At 43.9% G+C, this 24,204-nt stretch overlaps 1 protein-coding gene across 1 annotated transcript in view; it reads left to right on the top strand.

Moving 5' to 3' along the window:
- The first annotated feature begins 14,558 nt into the window (after positions 1-14,558).
- LOC146723417 (homeobox protein homothorax-like) overlaps positions 14,559-24,204 on the top strand; it is a 199,432-nt gene continuing 189,786 nt past the window's right edge. Inside the window, exon 1 of the mRNA XM_085481965.1 lies at positions 14,559-14,601. Coding sequence (XP_085338091.1) covers positions 14,592-14,601 — 10 coding nt within the window. The 5' untranslated portion in view covers positions 14,559-14,591. The remainder of the gene's footprint in view (positions 14,602-24,204) is intronic.

The following is a 24,204-nucleotide window of genomic DNA, read 5'->3' as shown; positions in this document are numbered from 1 at the left end:
ATCTTGCGTACGAGAGAGGAGATAGACGATGATGCTCCCTCTTTTTTCCTTTAACGCGCCGTCTACCTGTGCGTATACTATATCGAACCTTCTTTCATTCGCGGCATTCGCGCGATCCCGCGATTACGAGGATCTAATATCCGACTGGCTCAATGACCGGGCTTTTTGACGGACAAAAACAAGCACATACCTTTCGACGATCGCGTCCTGGACCGTCTTTAGTCTTTAGGGAAGACTATCGTGCGTGCAAACGTACCTCCTTTTTTCTTCTCTTGTCAGGTTGATCCTTGTGTCGTCTATCTCTCGTTGTTGCAACAGGGTTGACAGCATCGGGCGAGAGATGCATCGCTTCATTCCACGCGGTCGGTCACTTAATCCAAGATTTTTACGTTCGACGATTCTGCGCGAATTCGGAGTTGTCTGTGTAATTTCTGAAGGAATTATTCGACTTCTCATTTTGCGCTTTTTTTACGATGGAAAGTCTCGTATTTCTGGAACAAAATATATAAAGATGGTTTACAGGAAAAAAGTCATCGTTGTGTATTCTAAATACTGGCAATGTAAATTTTGCAAAAATTCTGCAAATTTCAGTCGTTCGAAATACATCGACAAAGCGATTTATTCTCTATAAAGATTTATCCCGTTGATTCTGCCATCCTGTATGACTTCTCGGATACACAATACCGCGGGGCAACCTCGCGCCGAGTCTAAGTCGTAAAGCAATTTCGCGATCGCCTTATCTTGATATCTCGCAATTCAGCAGACGTCATAATTTAAGCGCGCGGCCACGAAGAGAGCGAAGCGCGATTAAGACATCGAGCTATCGGTGGACGATGAAAAGGGAGAGAAAGGAAAGGCGATCGAAAGGAATGAAACGATGCGAGAAGGGAAGCGAGACGAAGAATGAGCACATTCAGCGAGAATATAGCCGCTCGAGAGGTGGGAGAAAGTCTTATCCGGATAGGATGTGTGCAGCCAGTCGCAAGAGGCGATGCAGTTTATTAATGTGATTTATGGGGAGGCGAATGCCCTTCTAGAGCCGCGGTCCTTCGTACGGTTCACCACCGTCCCCTTGCCTCATCTCTCTCGTCTTACGACGTATCGAATCGATCGGGTCTTGTTTTACTTATTTGCCCAAGAAAAGAAAGCGCGCACCGTGTTTATGCGTGCATGCGCCTCGCACAGGTGTGTAACGCGGGACGTTAATGCATGCTGGTCTTGTTTCTCTCGACCGAGAGAGAGAAAGAGAGAGACTTGTCCCACCCCGGGCCCCAACGATCGGGTTTTCGGTTTAAGCGCTCTCGGATTCCAATACACGCGAGTTGAAACGACGCCGCGTGCACGCGCGAGCCGCTTTGATAGTTCATAAAGTGAAACGGATTCCGATTCGGCATCTTTTGTAATGCAACTCGCCGTCTTATTGGGTCGACTCGTGTGAGTGGCTGCACTTCTCGAATGCTCTTGTGCGATCGCGAATAAGAGAGGAATTGAAAAAAAAAGTTATACCCGAGAAATTTTTTCTTGACCGAGCAAACTCCTTTTAATCTGTCTCGAAAGATTGAAGAATATTTTATTCAACATGGAAAACTTCGATATTTTTTAAAATATATTTTATGCCGATTTATATCTTATAATTAATAATAATAAACCGATTACTTTAAATAATTTTAATTATTTGCGTGCAAACGATTCACGGTGAATAATTAAACAATTAGCTCGTAATTATTGAATAGTGTGTACTTTAACACCATCACGCGCGAGTTTCAATAACTTTGAAAGATTTAATTAATATTAGAAGAAGCAAGAAGAGAGATAATTTTGATCTGCGATAATCTGATAGGACTCTACTCTTCAAGACGATTTCAAAGTTTCATTCTCGTCGTGGAAAATTATCAGTTTCATAAAAGATTTGACGATTGGTCTTATCTATCCCAACCCTTTCGCGTATACCTTCGCGTACATAAACTCTCAACAATGTGGTCCATGGATCGCTGATGTCGTCGCAAGAAGAACGAGGATACTTAACGGACAATTTATCGTACAATTAGCGTCGCTTATCCGACTGCGCAGCAGAATATAAACTTGAAAAGGCGCGCGCGACCGGACAACCGGTTTAATGACATCTATCACCGCGATTCTTGGATCTGACCGCCGATATCGCGATTTCGCGGCATACAACTTAATAAGCGACGTAATCGCCGATTCGAGCAAGGGATGATTCGGAGAACTGATTAGGCATAAAAGTATAGACATTGTGATATATCTATCTTTTTTCAAGAATGCTTCATCATTTTTTGAGTGATATAATTATTGGTAATTTCGCAGAAAAAATCTGCGATCTAGTGATATATTAATAATAATAATAGAGATATATATAAATGTAAATTAAATGATAACAGTTATCACAGCACTTGTATAAGTTTTTGTAGTCCTTTGTAGCTGATGTTATCGCATCTTGATGCTGAAATAATTATACCTCTTATTAGCGCGGTTGATGATTTAAGGATATTATTAGACCGTGTAGAGAATTTATACACACATCTTCGCTTCGTTGAGATAATTATTTTTACAACTAACGATAAATAGAGATATTTAATCGAAACTTGCGCGCACACATATCTTTCGATAACAGACACTTTGCTTTCACTACGATTTCATCGTCGGTATTTTTTTTCTTTATTTTGTCGTCTCTGCGAGACTATTACGGGAGAATTTCCTTCATGCGCGGCACGAATACATATCGCTCTGGGTCGGAGGAAGGATCCATGGACCACGTATATCTCTTCCCACGCGCCAAGTCCCAAGACGAGGCCAGATCCGCAACGAAAGTGGCGAGTGGTCAGCGACGAATACCAAACGAGCGACGAGAGCAGAACGTCCGACGACGAAGCGGCGTGTCATACATAAGGTATGACCGGGACCCGGCGAGGGAGAAAGACGAGATAAGGGATGGAAATGACGCGGAGCGAGATAGGGCGCGAAGGAAGGTCCGAGCGGAAAGGGAGAGAGAGAGAGAGAGAGAGAGGATATCGAAACGATATAACGTTGCATCGCGTCGAGTTCGCGGTCCATCTTGCCCCTCGGGACCGGAACGGGCGATTTTCTCGGGTCCTGATCAAAGGGAGAGAGAGCTGCGTGTTCGGCCATATATTTTCGCGTCGCGTAATATTTCATGAGCCGTTTCTCTTTGTCGAGGATCGAGGAATAGAGAATTGCTGTCCGAACCGGACGCGCGCTACGCGGCCAGTTTGGCACGACACCTCGATAATGCGGCAAGAGAGAAGAGAAAGAGAAAGAAAAGTGGTTACACGTTGCGAGACGAAGGGGCGAAGGGGGATAATTGCGACGGACACGATCCTGTCTCGGGGTCTCACGCGAGATCAGCGAGAAAGGGAAGGGGAGAGAGAGAGAGAGGAAAAAGAAACTTTGGGTTTTTCGCGGTGGCGAGGGAGAAATCGCTCAAGTGGCCGACAGAAGATTCTGGCCATGGATGGAAATCGTGGTCCGCGTCAAAAGTTTCCTCGTTCACTGAACCATGCGCCGTTTCTCTCGCTCGATCGATTCGTGAACATTCCTGTCGATTGGTTTTCACATTTTTCGCCATACATACTTAACCCGGATATATACTTTCGTTGTATACTTTAGAAACTACATCTTGAAATTATTTATTCAGGGATTTATAGATTGTTGGGTACGATACGATTTTACGTAGCGCTCTCGTGTGAAAGAAACTCCACGCCATCAATCTTACTTGTCGACGATCGCACTCTCAAGGTCATCGGTTTGACGACTCGAATTCCTCCGGGTATCGAAATTTCATTCAAATTCTCGGCAGTCGCTCGCGACACACTGCACTTCGATTTTTAAATTCCCTCGACGGCTTTCATAAAAAGGAAAGAAACAATATTTATATCTCAAGAGATGTGTGCTTTAAAATACTATCCACAGTCTAATAATATTTTTTTCACATCAATATCATTAAAAATATTCATTTGCAACGTGTGACATATTATATTTTATTCTCCATCATATATTACTTTATTATTCCTTCATGAAAAGTTTTTCAAACTTAAAGAAAAATATAAGTCAGATATTAATTCTTCAGATTCACACAACTCAACAGTTGCCGCGTTTGTTAATCATATCATCTCAGTTCCTCGGTTGATAGATCTGTTCGCTGATGTAACGTTTGATGCAAATCGCCGAGTGGCAGGTGGATACGTATTAAAGATGTACTAACATGAAGGCTCGGAGCGCGAAATGACCGGGCGATCTCTTCGTTACCGGACGATTCATTTGGCGACGCAGAGGGATGAAAAATAACAGAAGGCATTTTGCGAGAAGTATACTGTGACAGCAGAGACCGGACGCGGTTTTGCACACACACATGCAAACACCCGTACACATACATGTGCGAAAGAACGCCGGTCATTTATCCTGCGCTCGTCAGACCGCATTGCGCAATACGAGGCATACGAGAAGCAAAAAAGAACACTGGGATAAGGCTCCTTCCTCTCGCGCCATCGTTCGCAAAATAGATCCCGCGGAGAAACTCGCGGGGTGGTTATCGCAGATAAATCGCCTGGCGGGTAGAAGAGAGCTCGCTCACCGCGAGCAGGAAATGGGCTCGTGAGTAGCGAGAGGACGGATAATTGATTCTCATCGTCGCTACCGCGTAAGAAAGGTGGAGAGTAATCGATCGCAACCGCGAAGTGATTGAAGTGTACTCGGTCGCTCGCGTTATTAGTTAATCAGTTATTCGCGCGCATCGCGATGAAGAATATTCGAGCGTGAGTAAAATAATCGGGACGCCGGAATGCTATGCGCTTGATCCAGAGAGAAAATCGATGCTCTTATTATAATATTTACAATTTTTCTCAACTTATCTTCGCGCGCGCGCGAAGTTTCAGGGCCTGATTGATGCTCTTCTTAACATCGCCGCGCGTGTACGCATAAATTAAGGAACACTCGGCCGTTTCTCGAGAAGTGTTTACACCATAAGGATAGAACGGCCGATCCTTCGACGGAGTGGTGGGCAGGATGGATAATCTCTGAGGATCTACCTTCTCGATCCCCCGTTCGGTCACGCCCAGGGTAGGACTTGGCGGCTGCTGCGCGTCATCGCGCCGTTCGTAAATTCACGGCGGACAAACTGGCAAGAATAGTTCGCATAATTCCTCAAGGCCTACCAGTTTTGACGGCGGCGGTCGACCTATCTTGGCACAATCTACCTCTCTCGCTCCTTGGCTCTCTTTCTTTCTCTCGCTATCTATCTGTTTCTCTCCGACGAAAGTTTGCTAGTCTCGTTTCGTCTCTTTCGTTCTTTCTCCCTTTTGCTTTCTGTACGTTGTCTGCGGCCTGCTCTCTGCGAATGCACGACGACGATTTTAGATTCCGGATCTCGGCGACCCAACGGAGACAGACTTGAGGAATGTATATAGCATGTTTATATATATATATATATTGTAGAGTGTATAAATATTTAATCTGTTGTTTCCTTGATAAGTGGAATTAAAACACCCAATATTAGCAAAACACGATTTTAACATAAAAGCTCTATAAATAACAAAAACTTTTAATTTAAAGATGACTAATATCTAATATGAATAACAACGTTATGCTCTATTATAATTCTCAGAAATATAAAAAAAATGAGATTCTCGTTAAATACCCGTATCGCGCACATCCCGTGTGAAATTGACGGACATTAATAAGCAAAAAACCGTTAGGAAAGATCAGAGGGATACATTTTTGCAGATAATGATCAACACAGACAACACCCGCATTTTGCCTATATAGATGCGTACACGCAACATTCGTGGATGCACCGGTGCATCTATATGCGAGATATACGCGCGTTTGCATTTTGTACGCATACATGAATCACGATCTTGCCTACGTACGCCGAGGATCGAAGGTCAATCGAGATCCCGCTCGCTGGAGAAGAGAAGAGAGTTCGACTCGCCTATGACGAGGCAGCTGCTGCATCGGGGTACATAATGAATGCGCAATTAAAGATCGTGGGTTACGTCGCGTCGCGAGGATGCGCAAACTGGTTTTGTGCGCGCGAGTCACTTTATCTTCGCGAATGTAAAAAGTCTTCTCCGCGCTACTTCCGGTTACGCAACGATTGCTAGATCTTTGCCGCTCATCTGCTCGCTCATTAGCGATCGCTTTCCCCGTTACGTTTTGTGTTTCCGTTTCCTTCGTTTAGCTGATTTAACGAACATTTCGATCGTTGATCGTGCAATTTCACAGGACAATTTTCTACCTGTTACAAAATTGTTAACGATTAATCAAATGCGATCAGCAAAAAAACCTTCGCGTATAAGAAACGTAGAGTTCGCGTTTTAGAAAAAAGAAGAAAGAACACATCGAAAATGCGCCCGATTCGCTGCGTTACTCGCGATATTGTTTTTCGCGGAAACGTCCGGTGAAAAACGCGAAGCCGAATGAGAAAAAAGAAGAATGCTGGACTGTAATGCGCTTATAATTAATTTCCGCGTAATTAGAGGACGGTGGCGCGGGACGGCACGACGGTTATCTCGGCTGGACGATCGTTACACGGCAAACCCTGTGGACGGAGGCTGCACAATAAGCGGCGACTACCGTTATTATAATACATCGCAGAAAATTAATACACGCCACGCAGACGCAATCGGTAACTCATCGCTCGAAATAGGCACATAGCAGCTTCTCCTAAACTACAAACGGAAATTATTTTATACCCGGATGTTCGGGTATTAAGGATTATTCTATATCGTGATGATTGCACGAGCCGACGATAGTCATGCTGCGTGACTTCGGAGATGACTCAGATCGTTCTTCTTCTTTTTTTTTTTTACGTAACTTTTCAAGCGCGTGATTGAAAGTTATAGAGCCGTGCATATTCATCGCGGGAGTCCTCGCATACGCGTCGATAGCGTAGCAGATTCATGAGACTCCATTTCGATATGTAATTTCGCTGACGGACCGACGAGAGCGTGCGACGTAAATGCCGGACGTATATACTGGACGACGCACAATTTGACCCCGCTCGGTTGAACTCTCGTCGCGCGACGCGTTGTAAATCATCGGGGGGCCCACCGTAGTAGCGATACGTGCCTGACCAGTTTGATGGCCGCGGCTCATTGACGCGGTTCCTCGATGCCCCTCCATTCACAGGATTCGCGCACGTTATCGTGTATCTGCACGCAAATAGACTCCACCTACCGCTGCATCATCGATCGCGATCGCGCATATTTTTCTTGTCGCATCGCATTCCATCCGTGCAAAAGTAGGAAAACCGACAATCAACTTGCCTTCATCAGGATCCTTAACTCGGTCTTTACTCGCGGAGTCTATTATAAAAGGGCAATCTTAATGATTCGATAAATTATGCAAAAGTATTATAAATCTTTCAGAATGAAAATATGAATATATTAATTGTTGAACTGTGCGCAAATTTAACTCTATTTTTTGCTGGAATAAATTTTGATTTTCGTCAAGTTAAAACGGATCGATACGAATGAATGAAGATATATGTGAACGCGTGCTTTATTATAATTTTATAATTTTGGAGTGATATAAGCGCGAGATAATACACACTCGGCATAACATATTCTAATCACGTGTTTATCGATCGTTAGACCGAATGAACTTATTGAGACTAGTTTGCTTCGGTCTGCCTCTCGCTATTACGAATAACTCTAGCGATGTGTGAAATATGGCATTAATCCCGGTTACTAATTTAGACGGTATCGATTTTAGCCGCTAATTCATCTCGTTTAATTAAACTCACGCGCCGGTTGAAGTTGGATATTTGACATCAAGCAAACTATATAATATGTTTTCAATATATTTCGAAAGTTAGGTTCCTATTCCGCTTCCCCAGTGGCCACTCGATCAAAATATTTCGCCATTTTTGTCTACATCTTTCTCATACAAATTAATATAATAGTCTAATAATTTGTTTGCAAAATTATTAAATCGCGTAGAGGCCATTCTTCGATTCGTCGTCGAAGCCATCACCTATCCGCGATCCGCCTACTAAAGTAGCAACTTGCACTCTCTCTCTTTCCCTCATTCGGTGCTTCTGCGGGTTCTCCGAGATCGTGGATAACAGTTATTAGGGGATTTTTATAATGCGCGCGTATCGTCCTTCAGCGGCCCTTTCGCTCCCGCTATCTTGCTCGTTCTCTACCGTTTTGCGCCAACCAGGGAGCGAACAAGCGAGCGAAAGGGAGAAGGCGAACGGGAGAGAGAGCCCTACTTTCCCTAGTGCTCGGCGTGCATCCACGGTAAGCGTATGCGTAAGACACTCCCCCTATCCTTGATTATATATAATTATCGGCATTTTAATAACTAATCATTTTCCCTGCTCCTTCTTCCACCGCAATTCCGCGGAGAAAGAAGCAGCTTCCGACGAGACCAACTCCGCTACCGTATCTCCGGCTTCTTTCGCTTCCTCTTCGGTACGCATCTTCGCTAAACACTCGGCTAGGCTTCGTAACCTTCCCACTTTATGCTCCGTTAAAATCTTAATTATACGCTTGTCCAGTAAATATCTTAACGGTTCTCCCTCGACAACATCGATTGTAAAATCGGAATATAAGTAATTAATATTTCGAGGCTCGCGTGTTTGATTAAAGAGATTTGTTATTATATCATAAATATAAAATTCCTCCGATATCCGTCTGTACGTGTTTCGATCAACTGATTGTGAGCCATATAACGCCAGGATATCATGTATATTTTAACTCCTCTCTAGAGAGAGAGAGAGAGAGCAAGGTTATTATTATATGAAAGGTATAAACAAATCAACTCTCCAATAGAACAAACAGAGAATGATCCGAGCTGACCCACTCCTTATTTTAATTTATGTGTATGTACATGGCTATGCGTAACAGACGAGAATATAAATTAAAATAACAATTTTCTCTCTAATAATATGTATATTTATGCTACAGTGTGCGAAAGAAGTTTGCGAAATAAATTAAATTACTGATGCTAGAACTCTTTCTCAAGCTGCATTATACCAATTTAATATGAAGAATATTTGCAATGCATAGTAAAACATTTTTTTTCTTTCATGTAGAATATTTAATTAAGAGAGTTACATTTCATTATCGCATTTAAGAATTTGCACGTTTAACACTGGATCGATACAAGATATTAGTTTGACAAATAAAAGAAAAATAATAATGATCAAAGAAATGTTCAAATATTCAGTTAGTATCGCTCACTCTGCGCCGTTTGTTATTTTCGCGAGGAGAAAATGGAAAAGCCTACCGGATTCCTACGGCTGAGAGAACAACCACTGGAACCCCCTCTACGTAAATATCCCCGAGTGTAATTAAAAGCTATCGATTTGTCGTAAGCCGCGTAATTGCACGAGTTACTACTACGCGCTTCGAATAATCGCTTCGACCCCCCTCTGATCGTCTCCCACACTCGGCCTGAAAACTTGGTTGGGACCGCACCGTCGCGTCGGAGAGAGAGATAACGGAATATTTACATATTATCGCGGAACACACCGACCTCGCGCGATCCACCCACCTACGTCTCCCGCGGTGAAACCATCAGACCTCGTGGGGAAAGGTTCGTCGGAGAGTCGCGTAGATTTCGGATCTCATTGTGTAGGGACGAGAGAGAGAGAGAGAGAGGACGTCGAAGATTTGCGATGCGGATGTGACGAATTAAATCGGATGAATTCTATATGAAATTCTCAGGAAAACGATGTGCTAGCAGGTTCAAATAGTATTATTTGAATTTTATTCATTAAAAAAAGAAAGGATGAGAATAGTTCAGTCGAAGAATATCTCAAAGTTTTTAAATCGGTTTCTTTAACTTAGAATGTGCATTCTTGTCTTCTGGGATTTTTCCCGTCACATTTCAGATGCAATCTTACGCTCACATTTTTATGTTGCCTCGAGATCGTCTAAAATTCCGTAGAATAATCTCGCGAATAGAGACATTCGAACGTAAAACAGCAGTCACAGCGTCGATTCTTGTTCGATTTCAGAGAGATAGAGAAAAAGAGTAGGACAGAAGAGCTTGTTCCTTACATACATGCTAACCAAAATGTTCAACTTCCACTACGAGAATCGCGGGAAGCTTTAAGGGGAGACGATCGGTGCTTTAATGCTCCGCTCGAGCGGCGAAGTGGCCAAGCTTTATGAAGCACACGCGGTAATGGTCGTCTACTCGTGGATGGAGACGAAAGGAACGATTTTGGCGTCGCGTCCGTGGGCTCGTTCACCGAGTGTAAGTGGACGCCCGGGGTCGTAACGCGGCGGTGAAGCCAACTCGAGTGGAGTTAAGGAGCGGCTCCCGGATAGCTCTTCCTGCGGGAATAGGAAGCCCAATACTCCGCACTTCCGTCTCTCTTCCTTATACCCGAGGGCGCATAAATCACTCCCTTCGCTCGGTTAGCGCGAATGCGCTTCGAGGATGTCCCGGCGCTTCCCAATATTATGTAATGGCGCGCACATCGTGAGCGATAAACTTACGCCTTTTTTTCCTAGAGTTTATTCGCGAGCTCCGACAGTCGATTTGTTAATACTTGCGGTCTCGTGTTTTTCTATATCGAGCTAAAGTATCGTCGGACTAAAATATTATATCGTCGTGAAATATTGCTTCGGTAAAATATTCGCGGTGTATTTAATTAGCATAATGAAGATCAATTTTAAATATTATTAATGAATCGTTATTCTGATTGCATCCTGCTTTATGAATGAACATTTATAGAGATTCGATTCTTTTATTAATAGCATCAGTGAATTTGCTTATAATATTTATTCGGCTTCTGAATTATTCTTATCCTTAAAAATAACGCTTTTTTCCGTCGATATCGAATTATTGCATAATGTATCATAAAAATAGATGAGTGTATTGTAATGTTAAATTAATATCTTAAATTATTTATTTTTTTTTGCATCTTTTACTCGTTTTCTATATTTTTCGTCTATTCGGTATTATCTCGCACTAAAAAAAACAACATATAGAAAGTCTATTTATATCCTTAGCGTAATACATGACAAAGCTGTCTTAAGGATCGTTTGAAAGAGAGAGGATGGAGAGACGCATATAAAGTGTCGTCGGTCAGGGTGGTGCTAGTGGTAGGTAAATGTAAGCAGTAAGCCATTTTCCAGACGATGAGGCGCGAAGCCCTGGCACGTCCTCTTAGCACGGGTAATCCCTGCTTTGCCAACCGAACCGGCCTGGGAGAAAGGGGAAGAAGCCACCCGCAGGTGCGACTTCGGGGCTTCGCCTTCTCCCGAGGCCCATATTTAATATCGCTCGTCCCCGTTATAGTCCGCGCTTCGACAGGAGTAACTCGCTCGGAAACTTGTTTTCCCCGCGCCACGCCGGAATATATTACTGACGACGACACACCGCAAAGTCACTTTTTGCGCAACGAGATTCCGCGTCGGCCTCTTCGTTCATCGCGTCATAAAAGAATGCGAGATGCTTCGCTTAGTTAAGTTTTAATCGATCCCACGTGGCAAGTACGTGACTATCGATCGTAATAAATCCGTACCCGGAGGAGAAAAAAAAAAAGAAAAACGCGAAATCGTTCGCGCGTGAATTAATTTAACGCGCTTGTCGAAGTGTTATCCCTGTGATTATCCACTTGACCTTATCGCATAATGATGGTCGACGTAATATCGCGTATGTTTTACGATAGCGCGTCGCTCTTAATCACGATCTTAATCACTATTCGTACCGCTCTTTTTCTTACCTCAACGTCTGATAGTCGCGAGCTTTCACGGGTATAGATTTCAAGGTCCGCGATCGAGTTCGGGATGATGTCGCAGCTCATGTATCTCTCACGTCCCTGACACGAATCCGTCCTGAGTTTCCTGAAGTCAAGTTCAACTATGCCTGACAAGACAAACAATTATACACCTACGTGTATCGACGCTGATCGAGGAAAGAAAAGAAAGATAAGGGAGAAACGAAGAAAAAAGATCTTTCTCTTTCTCCCGCATTCGACTTACGTCAGTCTCATTACTCATATGCATATTTATTACTTGATTGCACGATGATGATAAACGACTGTAAGTTGCTGAACTGCCTACATTTCTGCACCAGATAAATACTAATATTTTTACTCTTTCTCTTAAGTATGACATAATAGATATTATAAATATATCGTTATTACAAAAAAAAATGATTAATAATGAAGGTTTTTTTCAATGAAATTTAACTTAATAAATTTTGTAGCGCACTTTGTGTACCAGAAAATCTCTGCAATATCTTTTTTTTATGGAGGACGCCCAGAGAACGTTAATAATATTGTCCGCAGAAATGCTTCGAGAAGCGGAGGGAGATACTTTGCCACTCGATTGCGTACGACGCGCGCGATAAGAACTCAATTACTGTTTCATCCAATTGTGTGGATCTTCTTCGTAGTTTCTTTCTCCCGATTGCTTCGTTATTCCTGTTCGCTCGTCCCGAATGTTCCTGTTTTCCCACAGGGTTTCTGCATGCTTTCAGCAATTCTTGTCCGCGAACATCTTTTCGAGTTTTTCTCGAGCGACGATGGCACACTCATACATGTTATCGTACTTGAATCCAGTAAGCGGCGTGTTAAATTCGACGGACTGGAAAAATGATTTCCGCAGTACGTAGCGATTCGGCGTTATTTCTGCCCTCCTTCCGCGTCGTCGGCTCACTTTTGGCGACGTAAATTTTCAAGCTCGGCCGCTTCCCGAATTCTCCACTAAGTCGGGCTAATTTAAGTTTCGTCAGGGACTTCCCGGAGACGGCAGGAGCATAAATTTGATTTCGCTTTGATGCCGCGGCGTGTCCGCAATGGTATAACACTCAGCAAGGAGTTCTCTTGTTGGATGCATATGTCGTCCTTTTTTTTTTATTCGTTATCCATTATTTTCTCTCTCTCTCGCTCTATCTGGTTAGCAGACTTCTTTGGTGACAATCGCGCGTGGCCGACTGTCCTTAAGAGCAATTCGGTCACCCGAGTCAACAGCCGGTCTAATTTAACCAGACGTTATTCGGTCATCGTACGTACGTTGCCACGTAATTAGTCCCGTAATCTAGGCGCGTGGCGACGTCAACGACACCATTACGGCGCCGAACGAGCGAGACTAAGGCGAATGACGAGACCGAGAGACAATTCTATTGCTCGCACGAAACTTTTCGAGCGACTACTCCCTGGAATAACGCTCGGACGAACATCGTGAGTTTTCCTGGAGACTTCGGCTGGTTCGCCGCCCTTTTTAGAGTGTCGCAGACGTCGAGTTGCAGTCGGTGTGCCACCTGCTCGCAGGGCGAACACCTGAATAGTCAATGATTCGTCGCGGTAATCCCGCTGTGAATGCCCGGTCTTTTTAAAGAGGCGATAGGCGCACGCTTAACGACGCGCATACAGGCCCGGCACCTTTTTAGTCACCTCTCGACATTATGCGTGAATTCACCTGTCGTCGGTACGTCTACGAGGCGAGGCCACACTCGTGTGAGCAGCTTTGATCCACCTTCTACGTGCCTTGCATCTCGTAGCGCGGCGTCGTCGATGAAGGGTCGCTATTTAGTGACGGTATTAGATGTTCATTGATACACTGTAATGCGCGTAAAGATTCCATTCAGCTCAAACTCCATTCTACAAGTGATATTCTCAAAGAAATATAATTAACAAAGTAATGTGATCTAAGCCGTAATGAAAAAAACGCATTAATAGTATTCACAATAATTGGTATAGTGAACGATTTTTTATCTTAACATTAATTAGTGACACTTTGTATCAATGAAAATATAATATATAAAAAATCTTATAAATCTCATAAAATTCTTTTTTTTTCTTTTTATTTGCGTGTATATTTCTTTTCCTTAAATTTTTATTATATTTGGAACAAAAATGATATATAAAATTATATATACTGAAGACAGAAATAAATTTCCGTACAAGATACGTTATATTGGCATATACTAGCGCTAGATCAATGAATATACTATCATTCAAGACGCATCATTGCGCGGGCGGATGAATTTTACGGGCGTCAAGCTTTTCCCTTTACATCCTATCGCGTCGCCGCAGGTAGTCTGTCCCTACGTGGATACTATTTGCCCTCCCCGCGGACGTTACAGCCGTCGCCGCAGTCATCCATAGTTTATATCGCGCGAACACGCGGGTCCCCGCGTAATGGCCGTCCGTAAAATATTTATCACGGAAATTAGTCGCACAATGATGTATGCCACCAACCTTGCGCGCGCGCGCGCGCGCACACACACACACACACGCATTCATTCGCGCGCAAAGTGAGCGCAAGCGAATGACGAGGGTGCGCTTGCGGATGCTGCAAAATTGGCGCGAACGCACATGCGTATGCGAACGTCGCGCGAATGTGCGTGCGTACCGTTTTCGACTCGACAATACCCGCCCGTCATGTCGTATCGACGACATATCGATTTGCCGTTTCGACGACCGATCTTTCCACTCTCGCGCGTCTGTCGATGTCGTTATTATGGATGGCTCGGCGAGACGGACGGACGAATTCGTCCTTTAGAGAAATAAATTTGTAAACAATAATTTTTCTCTTTTTTCTGTTTCAGGTAAGTGCGATGTCTTTTTGCCAAATCTGGATATAACGATGACAGGCAGTAAGTAATAGATAGATTTTTTTTATAGAACATGGTAGAGATGGAAAATGTTTCCAATATATTTACAACTGTGAGCAAATAAATTATTGCTCCGTTATAAGTGTCGTGTTGCAATGTTGCCTCTTTTTAATTTTTAATACGAGTTAAATGATTGGAGTTTTACTTGTGAATATGAAAAGAAAAGAATATGAAAGAAAACCGTTGACTTAGAATAGACTATAGAAGGCCAGGTGTTCTCGAGATCGGTGACTAAAAAGACAGGGTAGGCGTTTGCCGCATAAATGAGAAATACGAAACTCCCGTTATAGGACACGTATGACGAGGACATAAAGGAGCTCGAGCGACCGCGTAATGAAATCGCGGCTCTTATCGCGACCGTAACATTACACAGAATTACCGAATAATTATTTCCTGATCCGAATAATTCGTCGATGAGTAGAAAGAAAACGAGAAAATGAGAACAAGGCGGGCTAAGAAAAAAGAACGATTAATATAATAAGACTCGAATTACGATTGATATGCTGTTATTAAATTTTTCATTACGTGTCGACTGTAATACCATTTTACAAGCGTTCTGATGATTTTTCCACTAATTACCGGTATCGTAGACTATATAATAACTCCGTACGCACAGGATGGCGTAAACTCATTTGAGAACGTGACTCGACAATCCGCTGTGCTGTATAAATAGAGTTGTCACGCGATTGTCGTAACACCAGGACGGTTGAACGCAAAACAAATTGTGACGGAAGACAAGGTATTAATTAGCGATTCCCCGCGGTTTGTTTACGAGTTTACGATGACGTGGTTGGCATTGAAGGATACGTTTCACTCATGGTAGCCGCAAATTGCTATTACATGCTATTTAGCCGGCAGCATCGCGTTCCATTATTTTTACGACTGGGTTAAAGCCAAATCGTACTCCGGTCGGGGTTCGTGGACCAATTCGTCCCTTACGGCCGCGAGCGAGATGGTTCTCAACTTCGGTCCGTGCGTTCGGCGCGGCGCGGCGGCTCGTAAATCCATAAACACGTTCCGTTTCGTTCCCCTCCGCTCATTCAGCCCCTTTCCCGGTGTTGGAATCGATTCCGCGGCATCGCGCGTGTTTATTTTATGCTCATTATAAATATTCATTTCGGCCGGCGCGGCGCGGCGCATCACGAATGCGGATCGTATTCGTATCGGCGCGAACGAAATTCGAATTCGGGGAAAATTTCTCGCGCGTCAAGCCAGTTTGATAGCGCGAGCGAAATTAAATCGCGCGTCCGTGCGTTAATTAATCCGCATTGCCGGCGCGTCGGTTCGCGCGCGCGCGCGCGATAGGTAATACGCGCGGCCCGATTTTCCGCCCGATACGCAGTAGTTTCTAATTAACGAGACATTGGGCGATCGATCCAATAAAAGTGGCCGAATAAATCGACGAATATACGCTGTCACTACGTTCGGCGCGCTAAATCATTATCGCCCCGCGATTATACCGCGATACACAAAACTGCGATACGGAGCAAATATTTTTTAATTACGCGCATCGACGTTAATCTCGCGATAATGACATCGCGGTGAATATTTCGCCGTTTTCACTCACTGTCGCTGATGCCCCGCTGCCGTGACATTAATTCGACGGCCAAACGCGATTGAAGTTCCGATCAGACTGAGAATTATCCCAAATCTGGAATTTATCTTCGCGCGTCACATCGCGTTATCTTCCGCTGATGGCGGGATTTCACGAAATGCGAAGCGAAGCGGAAAGAATAATGGGAGCATCGCAGGCCAGACAGGACAGACGAATACAATTTGAATAACTGAGAGAGGCGAAGCCGCGACTCGCGGTTACAAAATCCACAAGGGACATCAAGTTCTCGTAAAGCCCTGACGTTTACCACGCTCGCGAATGCGGCATTAGCATCGAGAAGTGCCACAAGTTTAGTTCGCCGTGTCATTTCAATGTCTCTTTAACTTGGCCCTCTCACTCTCTTTCTCGGTTTCTCTTTCTGCCCTTTCTCTCCCTTCGTATCCGTCCGTCTTTCTTTCTCCTCGGGTTATCCTAAGCCGAGGAGACCCCTCTGGCTCTCGATGGATTTTAAAATTGCATGCGGGGAAGTACCCGGTTGCACGTAACCACCTTGCACGTCCAATGATGCACGCAATTGCATAAATTAATAATTATTCCTCGACATAAGACGCCGCTGCTATTACGCCGAGAGGCATTCGAAATTCCGAATGCGATATTAATGCGGTGACTCAAGTTACCTTCTTCTCGATATATTTTGCGTGTCACAGGTTAATACACGTATTATGGATGACAAAAAATTAATCTACGGCTTTGCCGAAGGATATAAATTAAATCGTTTCGAAGATAAGTGGACGATATCATTTATGCGCGTGTTAACACATTTTTTCTGAAATTATTTTTTTCAGATATTTTTTTAAATAAAAAATATTGGCTACGAAACTTGCTTTAGAACATATATTTTTAAATTTATCGAGCATTCGTGCATTTGGCACAGAGAATGCGCAAGGAAATGTAAAAAGTAAGAAGCAGATATTTATCGATACGATATATTCGTAGTGTCAATAAAATATGTAGCGTCATGGTTTACATCCGATTTATTTGCGACATAACTTTCTGTATAATACAGAAACTCCCATCGTGTCATCCTCGTCATCCTCGAAGCACACTGTTGCTTCGGGATCAGCAATGTCTTTTGCTAAAATTCTCTCGACACAATCCGTATCTTCGCTCTTCAAGTGCATCGCGCATGATTCTCGTACGCAATTTAGACAGTTCTGGAGCATTCGACGCAGTAAAAACACTCGACGGATGGAGGACGCGCGTAAGAGCAATGAGGTTAGTGCGTCTCGAAGACCTCATAGGTGGGTTATGGGTTGGAAGTTGAACGAGCTATAGCGATGAGAAAGCGGCAAGAGTCGGAGAGGAGCTGCGCGGACCGAGGGGGATGGGTTACGGTCGTTCGGGGTGCAATGACGTAGGGCGTCGGAGGCGTTGGTGGCGCTGGTTCCCACCGGCGTATCGATTCCTCGATGCCAGGCAAGGAAACCAACCCCCACGCCCCTTTCCTCTAACTTCGTCCACCCCCGAGCGGCCGTGCCGGCTGAACCAACCCTCTCTTTCTCTCTTTCTATCCCATCCAGTCGGCTCAACCACCCACCATCTGCGACCCCTCTCGTACCCGCCTCGTCTTCCGCGCCCATCTCCGGCAACCCCCTTTTCGTCCGCCATTCCCACCCTCATCCCGAGCAACTTTCCGGATATGAATTAACAGAGTTACGGAGTCTCTGCGGTGGTCGAGCTTCGAGTTATGCGGCTTACTGACTGCAAAATGTCTCCGATGCGTCGTGTCTCTGTATACAGGGTCGAAACAAGGTACAGGCAAATCATTGAAAAGGGAAATATCGCGTTAGTTTGGTATCGTGAATGGACGGACTCGTTTCGCGCATTTTGATTTACGTCAGTCGAAGAGGGATTGATTTTTTTGTAGTCGGGCCACGTGCGAGGCTAATAGGATAATTAAATCGACCGACGTAGGAGTGGTGACTCGTCACGAATGCTGATTATCGCCAAGAAGTAATCTGTCACGACATCTAAATGTCATAATGATACGAATATATTTGATGGAATTCCGAGAGATTGGAAGAAAAACTAACTCGCTAATAAACTGCTAATGTTTTTATAAATGCCGGTTATATATGTCTTACAAAAAAATTCCATCGTCATAGTAATCATACTTCTCTAATAAAAATGAATTCAACTTACGTATATATTTCACTTTCGATATAGACATTTCGTTTTGATGAAATCTTTTAAATTTTGATATCTTATACAGAGGCGAAATATTTTTTCATAACATTCAGTTTTCGTTGCGTCGCAACTTTACGTCGCGCGTCAAAACTCCACAGGCATGCACTTTCGTCGACGGGTGACAGATCGACAAAATTAGAGTGCCCTTCGGGTTTCCCGCCGCGATGCCATTTAACCCGCATGCAAGCATCCGGCTGATAATGCCATTCCGCGGCACTGGGTTAGTGCAAGCACGCGGATGCAATGTCGAAAGGACAGGATCGGGGGAGGAGGAGGGGGCAGAGTGTCGTTGTGCCCGGGGAAGGGAGGGTAGTCGACCGAAGAGGGGTCGTAAGGGGGTGGTCGGACAGAGAGGGAGGGAAGGGTTTGGGGTATTAAATCATAGAGCTGGAGCGCGCCTGCCGCCGGTTTACTGCCGGATAAAACGCAGTGACTGTTATGTTATGGACCACCTGTATGCCTCGACCCTGAACTCCGCTCTCCGTTCGTCTCTTTCTCTCTCTCTCTCTCGCTCTTTCTCGAAGCGACTGAGATCTATATAGGTCCGAAAACAGCCCTCGCGCCCGTTCGTACGCGAACGCGAAATTGCCCGCTAGTTCGTCGTCCGTCTCGCAAATTCCCCAAATTTGTCTGCGCTTGACGGGCAATGGTAATGGCTAAAAGGCTTCAAATTTTTATTGGATACCAGCTGCATTCTCCGTTGGGTGCTGCATGTGTTTTATTTCGTCGCTTAAACGCGCAAGATCGATCGTTTTACTCGCCCCAAACTGTTCGTTCGTCTTCTTACGCGAGATAAGTAATTGAACACTTGGAAAAATCTTTTTCATTTTTACTATTTCATAATTACTACTTAATATCCTATATTTCCGATGATTAATTTGATGGTGTAATTAGTAAAATATTTTATCACGGTACAAAAAAAAAACATGAAGCAGTCTAGAGAGATACTTAACATTTTACAATGATTATACATCTTTCTGTCTTTCACGACGAATGAACAATATGCGATCTAATACATAATTAAAAAACGTAATACGTGTGTTACAAGATACGATAAAACAAATATAAAATTAAACATAAGATTACAATTCACTTGCTATTACAGTCTGAATATATGTATACATATGTACAACCGTCTGAGGCTTATAGCAATAATTAATTTAATTAACCCTATCTGCTGACGTCACATACGCGATATCTCGCAGAAACAAGACTTATGTATTGCGAAAATCTCGTATATATACGAATGCCGTTCCATAACGACGAACAGCGTGGAATCACGCGATCCAGACTCGCGGCATGTGTTTGTTCACCGAGGAGATGCGAACTGTGCGACGAGTAATTAACGCATCGCCCGATCCGACAGGTCTGACGTGCTCGTTTAGGAATGGAATTCGCGGCGGAAGCGGCCGCTTGGCACCTAGACGATGCTTGTCGGGAAAAACGACGTGCTCGAAGGGAGGAAAAAAGAGAAGCGGATTTATACACAAGTCGTTCGCGTGCGCAGCTCGCGAAAGAAAAGCGTCGTGCGTTACGCGCGCGAGTTCCCGCTCCGGTTTATGTCCCCCTTTAGCCTTGATGCCGAGTTTTTTCTCCGACGAGGAAAGAGAGATTGGTATCCGCGATTACATTATAAATATACATGTAACTCGGCGAGTTCCCCGACGGTGCTCGCACCGTATATACCTACTTCTCTACCTATTCGGTGATCGTTCGTGTATCTGCACGTCGAGACAACGTCCTATGGTCGTGTGTATTCGTGTATGCCGTTGGCATCGCATCGCGCACAGAGAGAGCCTCTCGGTACCATATCTGTCTCTACACAACACCGATATACTCCAGAAGGCAACCGAAGCCAAGCGCGGCACAACCTTTCTCTTATCGCTTCGTCTCCCTCTGGTTCTCTCTCCCTCGCTCGCGCGCGCGCGCACGGGGCATTAAATACAATAAAGACATTCAATGGGAATTAATCGGAGATATATCTACCTATCTACCGTTCACTCGCGGCGCATTGTTGTTGCCGGTATGCGACGCCGATGCCTTCCTCCCTTCTCTACCTTCCTTTCCTTTCTAACTTCCCCGTCTCACTTTTTTTTTGCTCTTTCGTCGTCCGACCAAATAGAGATATATTCCGCAGCGAAATTATATCGCGACCGTCATATATTTTTAACGGGTGTAACGCTCCGCCGCGTCCTCGACATCGTTGCGTTGCGTTGCGTTGCGTTGCGTCGCGCCGCGTCGTCGAACACCGCCGCGATTTCCTATCTACCTTACCTGGCAGCCGGTGAGTGCTTAACGAACCCGTACCCGTACGCATCTTCGGCTAGCCGGGGCTTTTTCCAGGCAGCTGGAACGTCGCACGGTTCGATACGCTACGACGGGCGAGACGACGTATCTTAACCCGTGAATTAATTTCGCGACGATCGCACACTCGGTGTCTTATATTAATTAGACAAATAAATATAAAGAGACATTTTTGTCACAACAGAAGATCCAATCGCTTTACGAGAACTTGTAAAAAATTTATGAAGGAAAGTAATAAAGCGCGCGCATATATTTGTGCGATAAAATAAAACCACTGATATACCTGAAATTAAAAGTTGAGAGTAAGACATATTACTGTCTATACTTATTATTATGATGGCTGTTTATACAATAGTTCAGAAAAAGTTTGTACGGACTCATTATATCTCCTATTAGTCTAGAGGCTAGAAAACACGCGAAAAACTTGAAAGCCAAAACTACGTCACTGAATATCGACGCTTAAATCGTTTACTCGACTATGATGTCAAGGTAAAGTGACAATAAAGTATCTAGATATCTAGGCTAGCGCGCGATTTATTCAGAATAACTAACGCGACGCGGCGCAGAATATGGTTGTAATACGGTTAAAGAGACGTAACTTTGTCACAACTGTCACTCGTTGCTGTACCACGACGCCTCGTATCTACCGGGGCGTCGCAAACTTCTGCGTCCACGCGCTGCGCTTATTGTTGGATACGCCGTCGAATTTACATTATTGACGCGACTCCGTTATGAAACTTTTCCCGGCAGCGGTAAATAATCCAGGTAATCGTCGGCGCCGTATTGTGCACTCGTGGTGGTGTAAAGAACGGCAGATGCGCCGTCAATAAAGCGACGATGCCGGGAAAATGCGACTAATGGCGACGCGCAATAAAAAATTAAAATTGGAACTCGCGGTCCACGCGGAAAAAAAAAGCCAGAGCTATATTAAAACCATCAATGAGCATTGTGTTCGCGTAATTACTAATAACGAGCAAGAGAGTTATTTTTCTTTTTTTTTCTTTCCGCAACCAAATTTTCCGAACATTTTCGTTCGTCCAAAACTCAATTTTATATCAAATTTCGCGCTCATACATACCGAATAGTCTAATAATTGTGAGCTCGTGTTGGACGTTATCTTATCGAGAATGAAACCGTCCCCACTTTTCTCCTTGACAATGTCTTCCCTCGCTTCAAGTCATCCGTTCCTACCGTTAAAATTATTATTTATCTTATCTCGCTCGATTTACATTATATTTAAATTTAAATACATAGCTCGACTTGTTCGTCATATCATCACCTACCACGAATTTGTCAATTCCCCGTCTGTTCCCCTCTCGTTCTCTTGTTGTCTCTTTCATCCCCTTTCCGCGGTCTGCCCTCGTTACTTGCATTTTGATAGGTTACCTGTCTCACATCCCCTTTGCTCAATAAATTTGTTTTGTAGTACTAGAGACCGTGAAAACAATGTCAAAGTCGATACGATCATATGACCGGTTCGAGATAACGCGTTTCTTTCTTTGAAGGATTGTTCGTCTTCGTCGAGATTTTCGTAAAGTTCTTCTACTTGAAAACGATTTGTAATGTTGTTTTACGCAACAAGTTTATGTGCTCTATGTGCATATAAATAAAAATATTCCTATATATGTTTCTCTAATAAAATATTTTATAATATTAACTCTTTCTATGAATTTTTTTGTGAAATATTTCGAAGGGGGATATGTTTTTAATTTACGAATAAATAATATTTCAACGCAATAATATGGTCGTATGCCATTTGAATATACTTAAAGTTATATACATTTATCAAAGTTACGGAATACTTTTGACTCGAATCGTTGCACGATGTCAACTTTATTGGAACAGAACACAAGGCATATAGAACGTATATATGAAAAATACTATCGTGACGTTTTGAGAAATATACGACGTGACAAGTTGTATATTTTTAAGAATCAATGCGAACCTCTGAAGAGCGTTTCGGCATGCCGTTGGATCCGGTTACATTTTCTTTCTCACTGTGCATTTTCGCTTTTCCCGCATGCTTGTTGCATCGGGCCGCGCGCTACCTCGATCCTTTGCGGAATTTTTGTTCTCGTCATAAACAGATCGGGCAACTACCCGACCTGTCTCAATCGAAACATTAGCGGCGTAACGACGTCGTAAATAACGCCTTAAGTGTACCGTCATACCGTTGACCCTATGCCAAGAATACGCCGACCTACCGGGAGCCTCTATTTCGTCTAACACACAAAGGTATCGTATATTCACTATACGTATATATAACGGAAATGAAATCTAGTCGCGAAATAATATCGATCAGCATTGCGTTGAATTAAAAAAAAAATAGAATAACCATTAAATGATTATTGTAAAAAATTGTGTAGAAAATTATTGTAAAAGATGATACGATAGGTCGTCGCAAGAACATTTGTGCAATTTTGAAGGAATAGAGAAGAAAGAAGTATCTTTCTTTCATCGATGGCCATTTTAGACGAAAAAGTACATCTCCAGACTCGTATTTGGCGATGTCGAAAGTGAAAGAAGGAGAAGTAGCTCGCGATCCGGCGTCTATAGAGAACGTAAAAACTGCGAGATCATTTCTTTCTTCCATTTAGGAGGAGTGAAGTGAGAGGCCGAAAGGAGAGACGGGGTAGAAGGGCGTCGGCGATAAAGGTGACGTAGGGCGTCGCGACGTCCGTCAAGCCGCACCGGTTGGTCGGCCGACGGTGTTCTCCGTCTCTCCCTTCTCCGGCTGTTCTCTCTGTGGCCTTCGGCGGAAAGGATCTTCCACGTCCTCTGCCTCCCCCACATCCTCCTCTCGTTTCTCTCTGGAAACGAGCGAAACGCTTCTCTCGGGATCAAGGAAGAGCGCAGACTCCAAACGGCACCGGCGACCCCCGTGAATGGCGACCCTCACAAACCAATCGTATTCCCGTTTCCATCCCTCTTCGCCGTCGGAGGAGACTCCGACGGGAGTTACCCTCCGCGCAAACCCTGTCGACGTCGTTACTGTTACCCCGGCTGCCCCTCTTCCTGTCTCCCCTTCATTCGTCTCCACCCCTCGCGCTGCGACCGAGATTCTCTCTCCGGTACGACGCCGGCGTCGAGGACGATTCACCGTTTCCGACGTAACGACGTTATTTTCACGTTTTAATCGTGATCCGGATTATGTGGTCCGCCGAAGATTCTCGCGCCGATCATCCATTTGGCGGTTTAAATCCGTTTTATTTCGCGACGAGGAAATCCGGAAGTACGAGTCGCCGTTTATAGCCATTTTCTCGATTTACCTTGCGCGATTCGTCAATCTCCGCATTTTATACATTTTCAATTTATCATCGTTTCTTGTTTCTTAATATATGTATTAAATTAATATTAATTCTTTCAATAAATAATAAAAATGTCATTTGTAATACCTATATAAAGAAATGATAACGATTCGAGAATAATGATAAAGACTGATACGAGCTATTGAATCTGTGCTACAAAGTATTTAGAGT

This window comes from Nylanderia fulva, unplaced genomic scaffold (assembly GCF_048542155.1).
Source record: "Nylanderia fulva isolate GAGA-0341 unplaced genomic scaffold, ASM4854215v1 Scaffold2, whole genome shotgun sequence".
In the NCBI taxonomy this organism is placed as follows: Eukaryota; Metazoa; Arthropoda; class Insecta; order Hymenoptera; family Formicidae; genus Nylanderia; species Nylanderia fulva.
This window is presented reverse-complemented; position numbering and strand designations above follow the sequence as displayed.